The sequence below is a fragment of the Antechinus flavipes genome, chromosome 2 (genome assembly GCF_016432865.1).
Source record: "Antechinus flavipes isolate AdamAnt ecotype Samford, QLD, Australia chromosome 2, AdamAnt_v2, whole genome shotgun sequence".
Lineage (NCBI taxonomy): Eukaryota > Metazoa > Chordata > Mammalia > Dasyuromorphia > Dasyuridae > Antechinus > Antechinus flavipes.
Window position 1 is genome coordinate 50,991,330 of NC_067399.1, and position 14,551 is coordinate 51,005,880.

A 14,551-nucleotide genomic window follows, 5' to 3' on the forward strand; every position below is an offset into this window, starting at 1 on the left:
TGCTTACCATGTATCCCTGCTCTGTGTAGGGATGGAGCAGACTCTCAGTCACCCATGCTCAAAAACTCCCCCAGCCAGCACGTTCACTTGGGCTGGATCTTATCTATTCTCTTCACCCACATCTGTCTGCTCCCTTCTTTCCATCACACAACCAGCATGCTGGTTCAGGCCCTTATCACCTTTCATTTGGGTTACTACAGTAATTGGGACGGTCTCTCACCTTCAGTTACCTGACCATTCTCCACATAGCTCCCCAGGGAATTTGTAGTTCACCCATACTATCCTTGGGGTTTTCTTGGCAAAGATACTAGAGGGGCCTTTCATTTCCTTCTCTAGTAGAATAAGGCAAATGATGGTTAAGTGACTTGTCCAGGATCACACAGTTAATAAGTGAATGAGGCCGAATTTGAACTCAGGGATTCCTGCCTCCAGACCCAGTATTCTATCCCTGGGCTACCTAGCTGCCTTCAAGCAATTTAGATAAGCTCAAATCCAATCTTGTCAATTCTCAATAACCTCCAATAGCTTCCTTTTGCTTCTAGGATCAAACATTACTTCATCCTTATTTCATTCTTTTTAATTTTTAATTTCTTTTATTTTTGTGTAAATTTTATGATGTACATAAATATTAGTACAAAGTTCATGTATATAATCTACAGATAAGTAAACATACCCATTTTGGGAAAGCCATGCTCAAAAAAAAAATTTTGACAGCAATATAGGAGCCAAAAAATGTAGAGACTGTTACCCTAGAAAATAAGAGGACCCCACCTTTGTCTACCAGTCTGCCTCCAATGTTTGTAGGGGCTATATGAAGATTCCCATGGGTGTTTCAGGTTACTTATTGTTCTAGTTAACAATTTCCTCAAAACATAAAATTCAAAAAAGTTGGGGAAGACATTATGTAGAAAGGAAGCCTAAGCACCAGATAAATAAAGAGAGCGCACCACACACTATACATATATAGAGAGAGGTGTCCTAACACATTTGATTTTTCTTAAAAGCAAATTATGAAAATATGACAGAACTAGTCCCCTAATGTCTTAATTAATTTTATGGATTATTGGGTTCAAAGAAAAAAATCCTAAAATGCCGAAGCAGCCTGGGAGAAAAGCTTTTGGCCAGCCAGGAATGGATTACTTTTCCCTTCTGGATAACATCGGCCTCAGAATTGTGTCTGTTCTGACATCCTAGAGAGATTCTGGGTCAGGGACTTCCTGCTCCTTACTTTTAAAACGTGCATTATAAAATATTTGTCCATGTGGGCTTACGGTTGCTTTTCTTTCACTTCTCTTTCTTATTCATTTCAAATGACTTGTTTCCTCTTTCTTTCGTTTCCTTGACGTACTTGCCCTTTGCTGCACTGTTCTATAGCTGCCAGAGAGCCTGTTCCTAGCTTGGTCAGAATTCTAACCAAGATTCCATCCTACAAGAAGTAGGGTTCCGTCTTTGGAAAGAAGGCATCCCAGAGGCAGAAAATGGACCAGGGCGGATGCCAGAGTGGCCACAGGTGGGCGATCTCCTCAGAGCCAAGGGAACATTGCTTGTGCCTGTACAAAACAGATTAGAAGAAAAGCGCTTTCCTGGAGTCCTGGAGTCATTTAAAACATGAGTACACATTTAGATAACCATGAGACTATGAACTCTGTGTGGGCACAACTGTCTTGCCCTTCTTTGTAGCTCCAAATCTTTTTGAAAGCCAACCCTCTGAAATGCATAGCCAGCTCTTTTTAAATGATTTTAAAATTTTATTTATTTTTATTTTATTTTTAAAGCTTTTTATTTTCAAAGTATATGCAAAGTTTTCAACATTCAGAGGGTTGGTTTTGATTTTTTTTTTTTTAATATAGATCAGCCTTGTTAGAGACTGAGTGGGCCTTCAGCCAATGGAAGATCAATCAGAAATTGAGTGAAACATTTCTAAGATTAGAATGTGAGGGTTGAGAAAATTGAGAGGTTGGCACTGGCATCTGTTGCAAAAAGTTAAGTGCTACTAACCTGCAAGAGTGAGGACTGTGTGAGGAGCTGATAAAAGTGTGGCAGTGAGCAAGCTGGCCGCCCAGAGGTCACACAGTCTTGGGGGAAGGGATGAATTGCTCACCTGCCTTTGTGTTGCCACCTTCTCCCTGCAGATGGGCTGGGGTGACCTGGGGGTGTTTGGAGAGCCTTCTAAAGAGACCCCTCATCTGGACCAAATGGCTGCCGAAGGGATGCTTTTCCCTAACTTCTACACTGCCAACCCCCTCTGCTCTCCTTGTAAGTAGACTTGAGTTTGTCCTGCCCCAGGGTCATAGGGTGGGGATCTCCCGGGCCTGGGAATGGAAGCTCTGTCCTTTGGGGACAGAGAATGACCCCTCACACCCCAGAATGACCCCTGGGTAGCTCGGAGAGCTCTTACACTTCCCTTCCTCTTCTGATCCCTGGGGTTCTAGGGCCTCGGGTCTGTTGCAATAGCCACCATGTATTCTACTGTGCTGCAAAAAACTAGTGTTCCTGCATTTACACGGACTACAATTAGTCTAGTGGAAAGAGCCCTGGACTGCAAGTACAGGAAAGATCCAAGTTCCTTGACACTTTTAATAACTGTGTAACCAAGCCACTTAAATTCTGAGCCTCCCATTTTCTCATGTGTAAAATCATGCTAATACCATCTATCTCGTTGAGCTCTTGTGAGGAACAAGTCAGGGAATGTATATAAAGCGCTGTGCAGACTTTTAATCACTAAACATCAGGTGGCATTTATCATTATCATCATGATTCTTAGAGATTATTGAGAGCATAAGCCTCTAATCTCTTCCTGATAAGAACTTACTCTGCATCCCTCATAGAATGTTATGATCACTGAAGAAAAGAGGAAAGTGGAAAATATTCCTGCCCCTGGAGGGTTGGAAGGGTAGTTTTGAGAGCTACCTCCAAGTCTCATAAGCCTTGCAAGGGAAGTTTGGTGGCTTTCACCGACTGAGTGATAAGCTATTCAGGATCTTGCAGTAGATGCCTTCATGCCATTTTATTTTCTAAATCTTATTTTTATTTTCAATTCTGAATTCTCTCTCTCTCTCCATCCTGACTTCCACCCATTGAAAAGGCAAAAAATACGATACCCATTACATACATGAAGTCATGAAAAGCATTTCTGCATTAACCACTTCATATCCAATTTTCTGTTCCCATTAAACCATTTCTTTTTTTCCCCCAATATCAGTTACTTTATTCCAATCTGATTGTATTTTTTTTCTCCAATTTTTTCTAATTACATGTCAAAAAAAATTTAACATGTTTTTCAAAATTATAACTTTCAAAATTCCTCCTTCCCTCCCTCCCCCCCCCCCAATTTGACATGGGTTACGTGTGTAGTCATACAAGACATTTCCATGTAAGTTATGCTATTAAATCATTTCTTATTGTCTTTCTTTCTGTTTTTCTCTAGCAAGAGCAGCACTGCTCACTGGCCGCCTTCCCATCCGCAATGGATTCTATACAACCAATGCACATGCCCGAAATGGTATGGATTTTGTTCTTCTCTTATCCTTCAGAAATCCCTCCTGGCCTTTAGTTTGGGGTTTTTTGTTTTGTTTGTTTGTTTTTTTGTCAAATAGCTTTGCAGAGAGTATTAAGAGCTTGACCAAAAGATGGGTTGGGCTATCTTTTCAGAAAGAAGGGTGGAGGTGGAGAGAAAAGAGGGGTCCATCTAAACTGTTATTTATCTACATGATTTTTCTGGCTGAATATGTATTTGGGAGAAATTGAGATAGATGCGACTTTGCCAACTTGGAGTTTAAAACATTGCACTAAAAAGAGCATCCCACCCACCCCCATCCACCTGCTGAAGAGACAGAGCATTAAGCCCAGCCTCTTTGCACTGAAATGTGCTGCCCCTACTGCTGCTCAGGTCAGTTGACATCCTTATTGACTCAGAATGAAACCTGTTGTGGCAGGATAAGGCAGGGATCTGACAGGCGCTAATCACTGTTCCTGAACAGTATTTTTTGGCTTTTTATGTGCTGCTTTTCTGCTGCTGGGGTCCTGTTCCATCCATCCTTGGGATGCATTCTTTTCTGCTCAGTGTCCCAAGGGTGGGCTGTCAATCAGAGCCTCTCAGGTGGAGGCCTAATGGCTGCCAGGCATGAGGGGGAATGAGGAGGGGCTAAGATGAGGCTCCTTCCCATAGAACCTCATAGGAGCAGTGGGACACGGAGACAGAGAACTAGAATATGCAATAAAACGTGCATAAGGACAGTATGGGCTGAGGGCCAGGGAGCTCAGAGGTTTGCCTCGGAGCAGGGCAGCGGGAACCCTGCAGCCTCAGGGAGTGGCCTGGGAGCTTCTAAAGGCTTTGCCAGGGAGGCCTAGTTGGGTTGTAGGAGCAGTGGAAGAATCCAACAGAGGGGAAACCAGTCCGTGGTAGTGGGCTGAGCTTAAGGAGACAGAATTTAGACAGGTTTATTTGTTTGTTTCCCTTGAAATAGGAGAAAAAAGTTTTAGCAAGAGACTTAACTCCCTCATGTTAGGAGACTAGAAGTATTTAGAGAAGCTTCAGGGGACATTCCTTCCTCACCATTACACACACACAGCCAGATGACTGTAGAAAGGAGGCTAATGAACCTGTTCAACCACGTGAAACCGTGAAGGAGGGAGGAGAGCCCAGGACCAAGACCCCCTGGAGAAGGCCCACCTGCTGTTAGGAATGGGAGGAGGAAGAGGATCCTGTGAGGATTTAAAGGAATGGTCAGGGAGGGAGAAGGAAGTGCAGAATGGGGGCTGGCAGCTCACTCTGGAAGCGCTGAGGAACCCCCCAGTTGCAGCATGTGTCAGAGGTGCCCTTTGGGGAGCACCGGTTTCCAGCCCATTTTTATGGCACTTGGTTGGAGAGGGGCTGCTCATAAGGTGCCTCATGTTTTCCTGTTGCTTTAATGATGTGTCCAGAGAGCCCAGTTTTCAGATTTGTTTTCAATCAAAATAACATTTCTGAAGGACCACATGATTTTGTGACTTCCCTGTTGGTGCAAATAAGAATACAAAGCCATTTTGTTCTCCCCAGCTTATACACCTCAGGAAATAGTCGGAGGAATCCCAGATTCGGAGTTCCTCCTTCCTGAGCTGCTGAAGAAAGCAGGCTATGTCAATAAGATTGTTGGCAAGTGGTAAGTTTGGCTTGAGTTTCCCCTCTCACCCCCCCTCCCCATTTTTGGTATGTACCGTTCGGCCAAGATGTAGACTTTTTCCAAGCAATCATTACTAAAATTTCCTAACAAGGAAAATTTGTTAGGTTGGAAATGGAAAAACTTTATGTTTTAACCCAGATAAAATCTGACATCTAAATGCTTTGAGGAGAAAAAATCTGTGAGTAGAGGTCACAAGACTTGGTAATGGAACAAATCCAGTGTTGTAGGATGAAAAAAATTGCTTTGTGGTTTAGAATATGAACAGTACTGTAACTATTTTGGTCTGGTTGAGTGAATGAAGCATTAATTAAGCTCATACTGTGTACAAAGCTCTGGGAATACAAATAGAACCAAAACCTTTGCTCTCCAAGCCCTCATATTCTAATGCATATGAAAGGTTTCAGCTCCAAGTTCTGTGGAAAGTGCCACAGGCCTTAGGGATCAGATTAGCAGACGCTAAAGTCTCCTCCTCAATCTCATTTTTACTGATAAAAAATCAAGTCAGTTTCTGTTGTTGAAAGATTGGATGGAATCAGGGATTTTGGCTACAAGAACTTTCTCTCTGGGTCTTCAGTGGCTATAGCCCTTTTTGGAGCTTTTTGGATGCTTCCTAGGATGATGGTCCAGGGCTTATCCCCAAGGCTCTTGGACTCAGGGTCTGAAGCGGTCCCCTCTCAGGGCCTGAAGGGAAATGGTGGTTAGGGTGGTTGGGGGTATTGGCCTGGTCTAGCCCATGTGGCCTCCTATCTCTACCTCTGGGGACCTTGCTCCAAATGTACTCTTTATATAAATACATACTTTTGTTAAAACTGCAAGGTTCTGCAGTGTTGTCATTGTTGTGAATACTTTCTCTCAGAAGACAGTAAATAATCCTCTTGTTTTAGTAGACAGTCTTTATGAATTGTTACGCAGTGCCCCCTCTCTGATGATGCGGGTCGAGGCTGCTCCTCGGACAGTAGTCACACAGCCCAGCCTTGCATGCCCGAAGCCTCTGCAGCTTGGTAGAAGGTACCAGGGCTGGAACTGGAGTTGTCTGGGCTGTGGGAGGGCAAGGTTGCCACAAAGAGCTCAGGCCAACCTGGGGCACAAATAACTGATCTGGAGTAAAATGTCCACCAGAGGGAAATGGCCTTCTCACTGAGGGGACTTTAGTGGAACACCTATTATGCCTGTAAAAGTGCCGTGTAACCTGCCAGCTCTGCCTTCTTATCTGTTCCCTCCTCACCTTGTATTATTGCATTTTAGGGATGTTATCGCACCCTCTGAGGAAAGTGTGGTGTTTACAGTTAGTGAAGAATGGCAATAAAGGGGGAAAATGGTATTGTCTGCTACTGGCCCTCTCTCCTGTGCCCTTAAGTCCCCAGGAAGCAGATATTCAGCCAGGCTGAAATTGGCATCTGTGACCTCCTCTCTGCCTCAGTTTCCCCTGAATTGTGTTCAGAGCAGCCTGCCGACTTCAGTCCAGGCTCCCTTGGAAAAGGGAGAGACTCCCCTCTCCCCCCACAAAATCAAGAAACAAGAAATCCTCAGTGAGCTGGTGTAGAATGAAGTAAACTGATTTAGAAGTTTATGAAATGATAACCCCATAGGAAAAAACCCCAGCTCTGAAAGACTTTAGAACTCATTCTGATTGGTGACAAATCACAAATCCAAAAGAATGAAGGTTAAATATCTGCTTTGACCACTTGAAGAGATGAAGAACTTGAAATGCAGAAAGAGAAGCCCACTTTTGAAACAACTAATGTGAGAAGTTCTTTTAATGGACTAGGAATATATATATCAAAGGATTGTTTTTGGATTTGGAAACCTGCTTTGGGGAGGGTTAGCAGGAATAACTAGTAGGAGTACGTTAATAGGGTAGGAATTGGGAAGAGATTTGCTATGATATTCTACATTTAAAGATAAGTAAATGAAATTAATTAATAAAGGAAATGAATAAATCCCTACATTGCTCACACCCAAAAGTCTATCTTTTCCCTGAGTCCTCAAGATCTTCTGAACCCATGATTGGCTATCATCTTGATCTTTTGGATCAGGAAGTTTTGCAATAACCCAACAATATCGCTGGCCTCGTGACAATATCCCAGAATTCTGAGGCACCTGAACGTCCATGCTACATATCTGATTATTTAACCCTAAAATATTCCTTAGTCTTAGAATCCTATTAAGGTAGTGAAAGTATTTATAGAAATAAGAGTGAGCAGGCTTGAGCATCTGTAATGACCTCCTTCTTTCTTTGTTGTCCACCTCCTCTATCTGTTCCTCAACTCTTGTCCAAAGGCCCAACTCCAGATCTACCTTCCCTGAGAAGCCTTCCTCTTCTAATGACTGCTGTGTCTTCTGATCATCTGTGGCCTGTGCCATCTATTAGAAGTTCTCTATCCTGCCTTGTGTTGTTATTGATCTCCTTAGTTTTGGTCTCCCCATACAGTCTGTGTAAGTTCTGTGAGGGCAGGGGTTGAGTCTTGTATTGCCTCATATCCTTTCTGCCGTTGAGCACAGAACCCTCGTATAGAGCAGCTGCTCCCTGACTGTCTGATGATGGTGATTAAAAATGAGCAAAGGACACCAGAAGTTTCTATTTGGAAAATCCTAGTTGTCAGGAGGCTCCCTAGTGACTGAGAAAAGCCGGTTTCTTGATCCTTCAGTTGGATGAGGAAGCTGCCCATGCCAGGCCAATCAGCTTCAAAATGATGACTAGTGTGGAGGCGAGGGGAAAACCCATTGGGGACCTTGGAAAGACTTTGTCTGATGGAATCAAGCCTCATCAGGCTTCCAGGCTAATCTGTGTCGTAGAAAAAGTGGAGAAAAAGCTGAGTAAATAGCAAGCTGAGAAAAAGGGGCCAGAATTAGCACCAGGAATGGGTTGGCACACAGAAGAGTGACTGATCTAATCAGGAACAGTTAACAGGCAGCAGGGTGGCCCCGGGTCTCTGGTGTGTCTCATAGTGCTGAATGAGCGGGTCTGTAATGAAACACATGTGAATCTGGGTTCATATTGATTAGTTTATTCAGATGTACCAACGCCAAAACTGAATGGAGAGAAAACAGGCCAAAATCTACATCTAAATTATTAGAAACAAGAGGAAATACTAGCAGATCAAAATCTTCTGCACAGGGAGAGGGATGATTGGGGAATAGCTTTCTAGAAATCAGGTACCTTGCATTTTTGTGCACAGAACCACTCAAAAAGATGGGGGGGAGATACAGTAAATGAAATAAGGGAAGAATTGAGCAGTTACTATTTGTTAGATACTGACAAACGTGGTGGAGAGATATACTATGAAAGTAGTAAAAGAGAAATACAAGATATTTCTTTCTTTTACAAATTTGAGAAGAGAGAAATAGGAGAGAGACTCCCCAGCTCTCAGGGAATCTTAATTCTAATAGAAGAAGACAGGGCCTCCAGGGACTGGTGACCAGGGAAGAGCTGGAATGGAGATGTGAGATGGTCTCGAGCCCAGCCAAGTGGCTTGAGCCCTAAAGCAGAAGTTCAGAGATAAGGGGATAAATTTCTCCAGAGCTTAAGGCCTGGATTCTGAAAGAACCAGCTTCAAGATAGTTCCAGGAAAGCTTGGGCCTCAGGGTCAGAGTTACAGAAATATTGCTTCCAGAGGGTAGGGTCTGTGCAAAAAATAGGCCCAAAGTTCAAACGTAATTAAGCAGATATGCAGAGAAAAGCTAGCAGAGAGTGACTACAACTCCTGGCGAGATCTCCTTGGTCACAGGCACTTGGGGAGCACATCCTCAAGAGAGCTTCTGGCCCAACCTCTTTATCCTGTGGGGCAAATAGGGGACCTTCTGTCCCCTAACTGACTTTGAAAACCACACATTGACATTTTCTGGGAGTTTTTTCTGTTAAGAAATTCCCAAGTGCATTTTAATCTGGTTCGGCTGGGGTCCAAAGTTAGACACCTCCAGCTGGCATTTATATAGCACTTTACTGTTTGCAGAGCACTTTACCTATACTATCTTATTGGCTACGGAAAGCCCTATTTTACAAATGAGGAGACCAAGTCAAGAGATGGGCTTGTCCGGCATTACGCAGCTTATTGAGTATCTGAGGCAAACTTTGAATTCAGTTCTTCCTGACTCCACTGCCAGCTCTCTGTCGGCTCAATGACTCTACCTGACTGGCAGCAGGTTTAGATGAGACAGTCAGGCAAGTCTCCTTTTTAATTTCTGATCTATAAAAAAGTGACAGTAATACCCATCCTACCAGCCTCACAAAGTTGTTTTGATACTTAGACAAAAACTTAAAGCATTGAGGGTTTTGCAGAAGTATGTTATTATTACCATCATCATTATTATTGCCATTTTAGAAGGAATAGAACTTGATAGTTTTGCTTACAAGTAACTTTCTAATTCTGTAATTACATTAAGGAAAGATTGTTTATTTTAATTCTAAGCCAGAATGCATCCTAGTGAGTTGAGTATGAACCAAAATGACTCTACCACCATCCCCCTCCAGTCCAGAAATTAATGGGTTGGATTGGATTGTATAGAGAGAACATGGCAATACTTGGGTCCAACAGAGAGTATTCCTATGAGAAAATACATAGCAGTTTAAAGGATAGCTCTGAGGGGATGAAGTAATGAAATAGATGGAGTCAAATTCTTCTTTTCCCATGAATATGAAGCATGAAGATTGAGAAGACATAGCTCCAGAGTCCTCAGAAAACAATCCACTTCATTTTAGAACTGGATCTTAGAGAACTCCTTCTTGTAGCTGGAGAAATTGAAGCCTAGGAAAGTTAAATGACTTCTCTAAAGTCCAGAGATAGAGCTCTCCAATCACTCGGTCAATATGCCTCCAGTTTGCACCTGCCTTACAGTGCAGCTGTGAGATACCAGTGAGAGAGAGCACGTTACCCACTCTACCAGCTTTACAAAGCTGTGTAAATGGCAGCTGTTGGTATCAATATTATTGTCTTGAAGTATCTGCTCTTTGGGTTGTGAGACTAGATCTCCCCTGAGGTTGGGGTATCTGTGGGGATCTCAAGGACAGTGGATTAATGGGGGGTGCATGCTGTGTAGAGTGGGCTCAGATGGAATCTTTGCTGCTCCTGCTCTCTGGGCTTTCCCCTGGCTGGAGGAGTCAGAGATTAGCTGCTCCCCAAAGGGAGGAAGAAGGCTTGACAAAACTCGGGAGGAACAGAACCTGGCAGGAAGTTCTCCACAGCTTAGATTGACGCCTCCAATGTGTGCTGGGGGTTTGCAAACTGGAAATCCCCCCTCTCTCTCTTGACTCCAAGCAGATGATCTTCGTTCTTTGGAACAGATTTCACAGTTATCACCAAAGTGGGCACTTTGCCCGTTTTATCTTCTAATCACTCAAATCTACATAAATAATACAGGGCTTTGGGGGAAATTATAAGTACATAGTTAGCAGATCCTGGAGCTGTTCCAGTCTGTTACGTGAAGTCGTGCTGCATCCATGATAAAGCTTGGGCACATAAGCTTAATGTGCCCACCTAAACCTGTTATGACCTTTGGGGGCTATCTCTTGAGTAGTGACTGTCCAAAGTTGAAAGAAGAGATTATTGGAGCTCCAAGAAACCTTATCAGGAAAAGATTTTTTCCTAAAGTGCTATATAAATGTTTGTTGTCACTGTTAATATTAGCAGACCAAAGGAAAACCCCCAGAATTATTGGAAAGTCATAGTTTAAACTTACTTTGTCCTCTTCTGGTAGCCTGGGTTTTGGGTGAGAAGGAAGCAAAGGTACATGGGATGATATTTGAGGAGTTAAGGTCATGGAAGCGGTTATGAGTTTGACATCTAGAGAGTTTCTAATTGTCAGATTGTTAATGATATAATTTTATGTAATTTTGATATAATTTGAGACCTTTTAAAATTGTTATTATACATACAGTATTTGGGTGAGATATATTTTGTGAGTTCCTAAAATGGCTTGGATTCTTGTTTCTAGGCATTTGGGTCACAGGCCCCAGTTTCACCCCTTGAAGCATGGATTTGATGAGTGGTTTGGAGCCCCCAACTGTCATTTTGGACCTTATGACAACAAGGCTAGGCCCAACATTCCTGTTTACAGGAATTGGGAGATGGTAGGCAGGTAATGGAGTTTTTTCTTTCTCCATTTACATTGCTTCTCACCTTTTCCAGGAAGCAACATGCAATGGGGGTTTTAAACTGCTTATTCTGTTAAAGTAGTCCATTCAGTTTAGACTCCTCATTCTTCTCATTTAATAATCTATATCTCTCTCTTCTGTGAGTCAGTGAATTAACATTCATTCTGGGACACTTTTAACTTGCATAATTATCAGAGGCAACAATTAGAATCTCTTTGCAGAGACCACACAGAGCAAGTAAGCCCCACTCTGAGGTGTTGGGACATCAGAGCCTAGAAAGAGTCGATCTAATCAATTGGTGGGGGGTGCCCAAAGCCTGCATAGCAGTGAAATCATCTGTTCTTACCTGTCATCACCTAATCAAAGATCAAGGGTATGAAGGTGTTTTAATCTCTTAATGATATAAATTGTTCCCTCAAAATGTCTAAATTTTTGTTGCCTATACAGCCCTGTTCTGCTGTGTTTTTAAAATATGTTGCATAATCTATACATTTTCTTACTTTTACTTAATCACAAAATTCAGGGAGGAAAGACATTCTCCCATTCTGGGTCTGCTGACTTTTATTATTTTATGTTACTTTCAGATTCTTTGAAGATTTCCCCATTAATCTCAAGACAGGAGAGGCTAATCTAACTCAGATCTACTTACAGGTATTGGAAAGCTGAGTGTGGGGTGGGCCATTCAATGGCTGCAGTGATGGGTATTTTACCTCCAATGGCAGGGAACAGATTCATTTTTATTTACAGGAAGCAGTGGATTTTATTAAGCAGCAGGCCCACCAACAGCCCTTTTTTCTCTATTGGGCTGTTGATGCCACCCACGCACCTGTGTATGCTTCAAAATCTTTCCTGGGTACCAGTCAAAGAGGGCGGTAAGTCACATAAAATTTTGTGTTTGTTATTTTTATAATGGCAGAAAATTGTGGAAGTATTTCTCATCTGGTCTGCTGGAAGATTAACAGTAGTTTTGGCTTTACCTTTGATTAGCTATATGACCTTGAACTTATGCAGCTTTGTTTTGTCCCCTTACAAAAGAAAAAGAGGTAGTGACCTTGGCCAATCTATTTCATTAAAGCCACAGGGTTAGTACATAATGTGATTTTAGTTGTTGAACTGGTGATGGCCCTGAGTTAATCAAAGTTTGCAACTACCCTTTTCCTGTAGATATGGAGATGCTGTTCGTGAAATTGATGATTGCATTGGGAAAATACTGAAACTCCTTCAGGACCTGGGTATCCAAGAGAACACATTTGTGTTTTTCACATCTGATAATGGAGCTGCTCTCATTTCTGCTCCCATTCAAGGTAAGCGTCTCATGTTAAGCCTCCCCATGACTTTATATCTATCAATGGGATCATACCCTTAGATTTTTAATTTTTAGATGATATGCTCCAAAGTCTATTCTAAAAACTACCTTGGGCAAGACCCATAGTCTGGGGGTGGGGGATGCTAGCAGGGGATGCTTCCTACGGGAATGTGACTGTCCTCTGCGACATCAGCCTCAGATGTTCCTACTTCCCACTGCTAACAATTCAGATATCTCTTAATGATCTACCATGGGCATTCTTTCTTAAGCTTTTCAAGCTCTGCTGTCCCTTGGGACCATCATTCATTCCACCATAAACTTTAGAAACTGGAGGAGATCCTTAGAGCATTCTTAAGGGCAGTACATTCTGGGTAAAATGGTATTTCCTTATCTTTTTCCTAAAACTTCTTTTGAATCAGGATTGCCGCAATTATAGAAAAATGAGGATTTGGTAAATATTTTCTCAACAAACAAGTCTATAGACATCCTTTCTATTAACTGTTCCTTTCAATGTTTTCTCAATTAATACCAACATTTGTCAAAGTATTTGTCTTAAGTGATTTGAGTGATGGCTTGATTATCCCTCTTCCTCCTAACAAATAGTGACTATATCTTAGAGAGCCCAATTCTAGAAATCCTGGATTTTGTCTACCTAGAAGCCTAATTTTGGCTTCCTTTGATTAGTTCCTTTATTCATTTGGGTTTTTGGGGTGGGGAGGAACAAGGAGGTGAAGGGGGCAGTTATATTGGGTCATCCTTGATGTCTTCTGATCTCATACACTTTTCAGTAAAAGAATTTTTGAGCATATAGCATGTAGATAATTTAAAAGTTATATTAATGTACTGTGGTATTAAATGAAAATAGACATTTAAGAAGAATGAGGTAAAAATGAAATTATATTTGATCCTAGAGTCAATAGGAAGCTGCTGGAGTTGATAGAATAGGAAGTGATATGATCAGATTTATATTTTAGGAAAATCCCTTTGGCAGCTGAGTGGAGGATGGACTGGGGAAACAAGGAGACCAGTTAGAAGCCTCATTGTAAATTCACGTTCCTGGTGGCCCCACTACAACCACGGCTCTATCCTTGGTCTTCTTTGCCTCTACACTGAGCCAGGGCAGGCCTTGTGTGGGTGGAGAAAAAAGGGCTGGATGCAAGAAGAAGTGTGTGTGGGGGAGAAGACCTAACAAGCCTTGGCCACTGGTTAGACATGGGCAGAAAAGACTGAGGAGCGGAGGAAACCACTGGTCTGGATCCTCCCACTTAAGTGATTTTTGAATTTTCTTGGCCAGGGGGCAGTAATGGGCCCTTCCTATGTGGGAAACAAACCACTTTTGAAGGTGGGATGAGGGAGCCAGCGATCGCCTGGTGGCCTGGACATATACCTGCTGGACAGGTGAGTACCTCAACTCAGACTGTGACAACTTGCTGAGAAGGCTTATCTTGGACCACAGCTGATATTCACTCTCTTTCTTATTTCTCCTTTTTAGTCTCTTTTTAGCCCCCTTCCTCCATCCTTTTCAGTCCCATTTTAGATTCCTGCCTAGGGCCCCCTCCATCCTCAGAAACAAATCCTTCTTTATGTGAGCAAGCTAACAAGGTGGACTTGGGGCCTAGATTGGCCAGATCTCTGTTTGAGGGGCACACATGCTAAAGAAAAGCTAATGATCCTCTTTTTGTTATTGTTTGCTTGCATTTTTGTCTTTCTTCCCAGGTTATTTTTACCTTTCTAAATCTGATTTTTCTTGTGCAACAAGAGAACTGTATAAATATGTACACATATATTGTATTTAACATATACTTAATATGTTTAACATGTATGAGACTGCCTGTCATCTAGGGAAGGGGGTGGAGGGAAAGAAGGGAAAAGTTGGAACAGAAGTGTTTGCAAGGGTCAATGTTGAAAAATTACCCATGCATATGTTTTGTCAATAAAAAGCTATAATTTAACAAAAAAAAAAAAAAAAAAAAAAAAAAAAAGAAAAAAAAA

General features: G+C 42.2%; 1 protein-coding gene across 4 annotated transcripts in view; it reads left to right on the forward strand.

The window, feature by feature from the left end:
• GALNS (galactosamine (N-acetyl)-6-sulfatase) overlaps window positions 1-14,551 on the forward strand; it is a 65,474-nt gene that overhangs the window by 3,884 nt on the left and 47,039 nt on the right. For 2 of the 4 annotated variants that reach the window (XM_051974786.1, XM_051974784.1), the window contains exons 2-9: window positions 2,133-2,256; window positions 3,428-3,502; window positions 5,039-5,141; window positions 11,094-11,237; window positions 11,838-11,904; window positions 12,001-12,125; window positions 12,418-12,557; window positions 13,854-13,957. In XM_051974786.1, coding sequence (XP_051830746.1) covers window positions 2,133-2,256; window positions 3,428-3,502; window positions 5,039-5,141; window positions 11,094-11,237; window positions 11,838-11,904; window positions 12,001-12,125; window positions 12,418-12,557; window positions 13,854-13,957 — 882 coding nt within the window. Of the gene's footprint in view, window positions 1-1,217; window positions 1,511-2,132; window positions 2,257-3,427; window positions 3,503-5,038; window positions 5,142-11,093; window positions 11,238-11,837; window positions 11,905-12,000; window positions 12,126-12,417; window positions 12,558-13,853; window positions 13,958-14,551 lie in introns of those variants that run through there. The other 2 variants (XM_051974785.1, XM_051974787.1) reach the window with 2 other exon arrangements.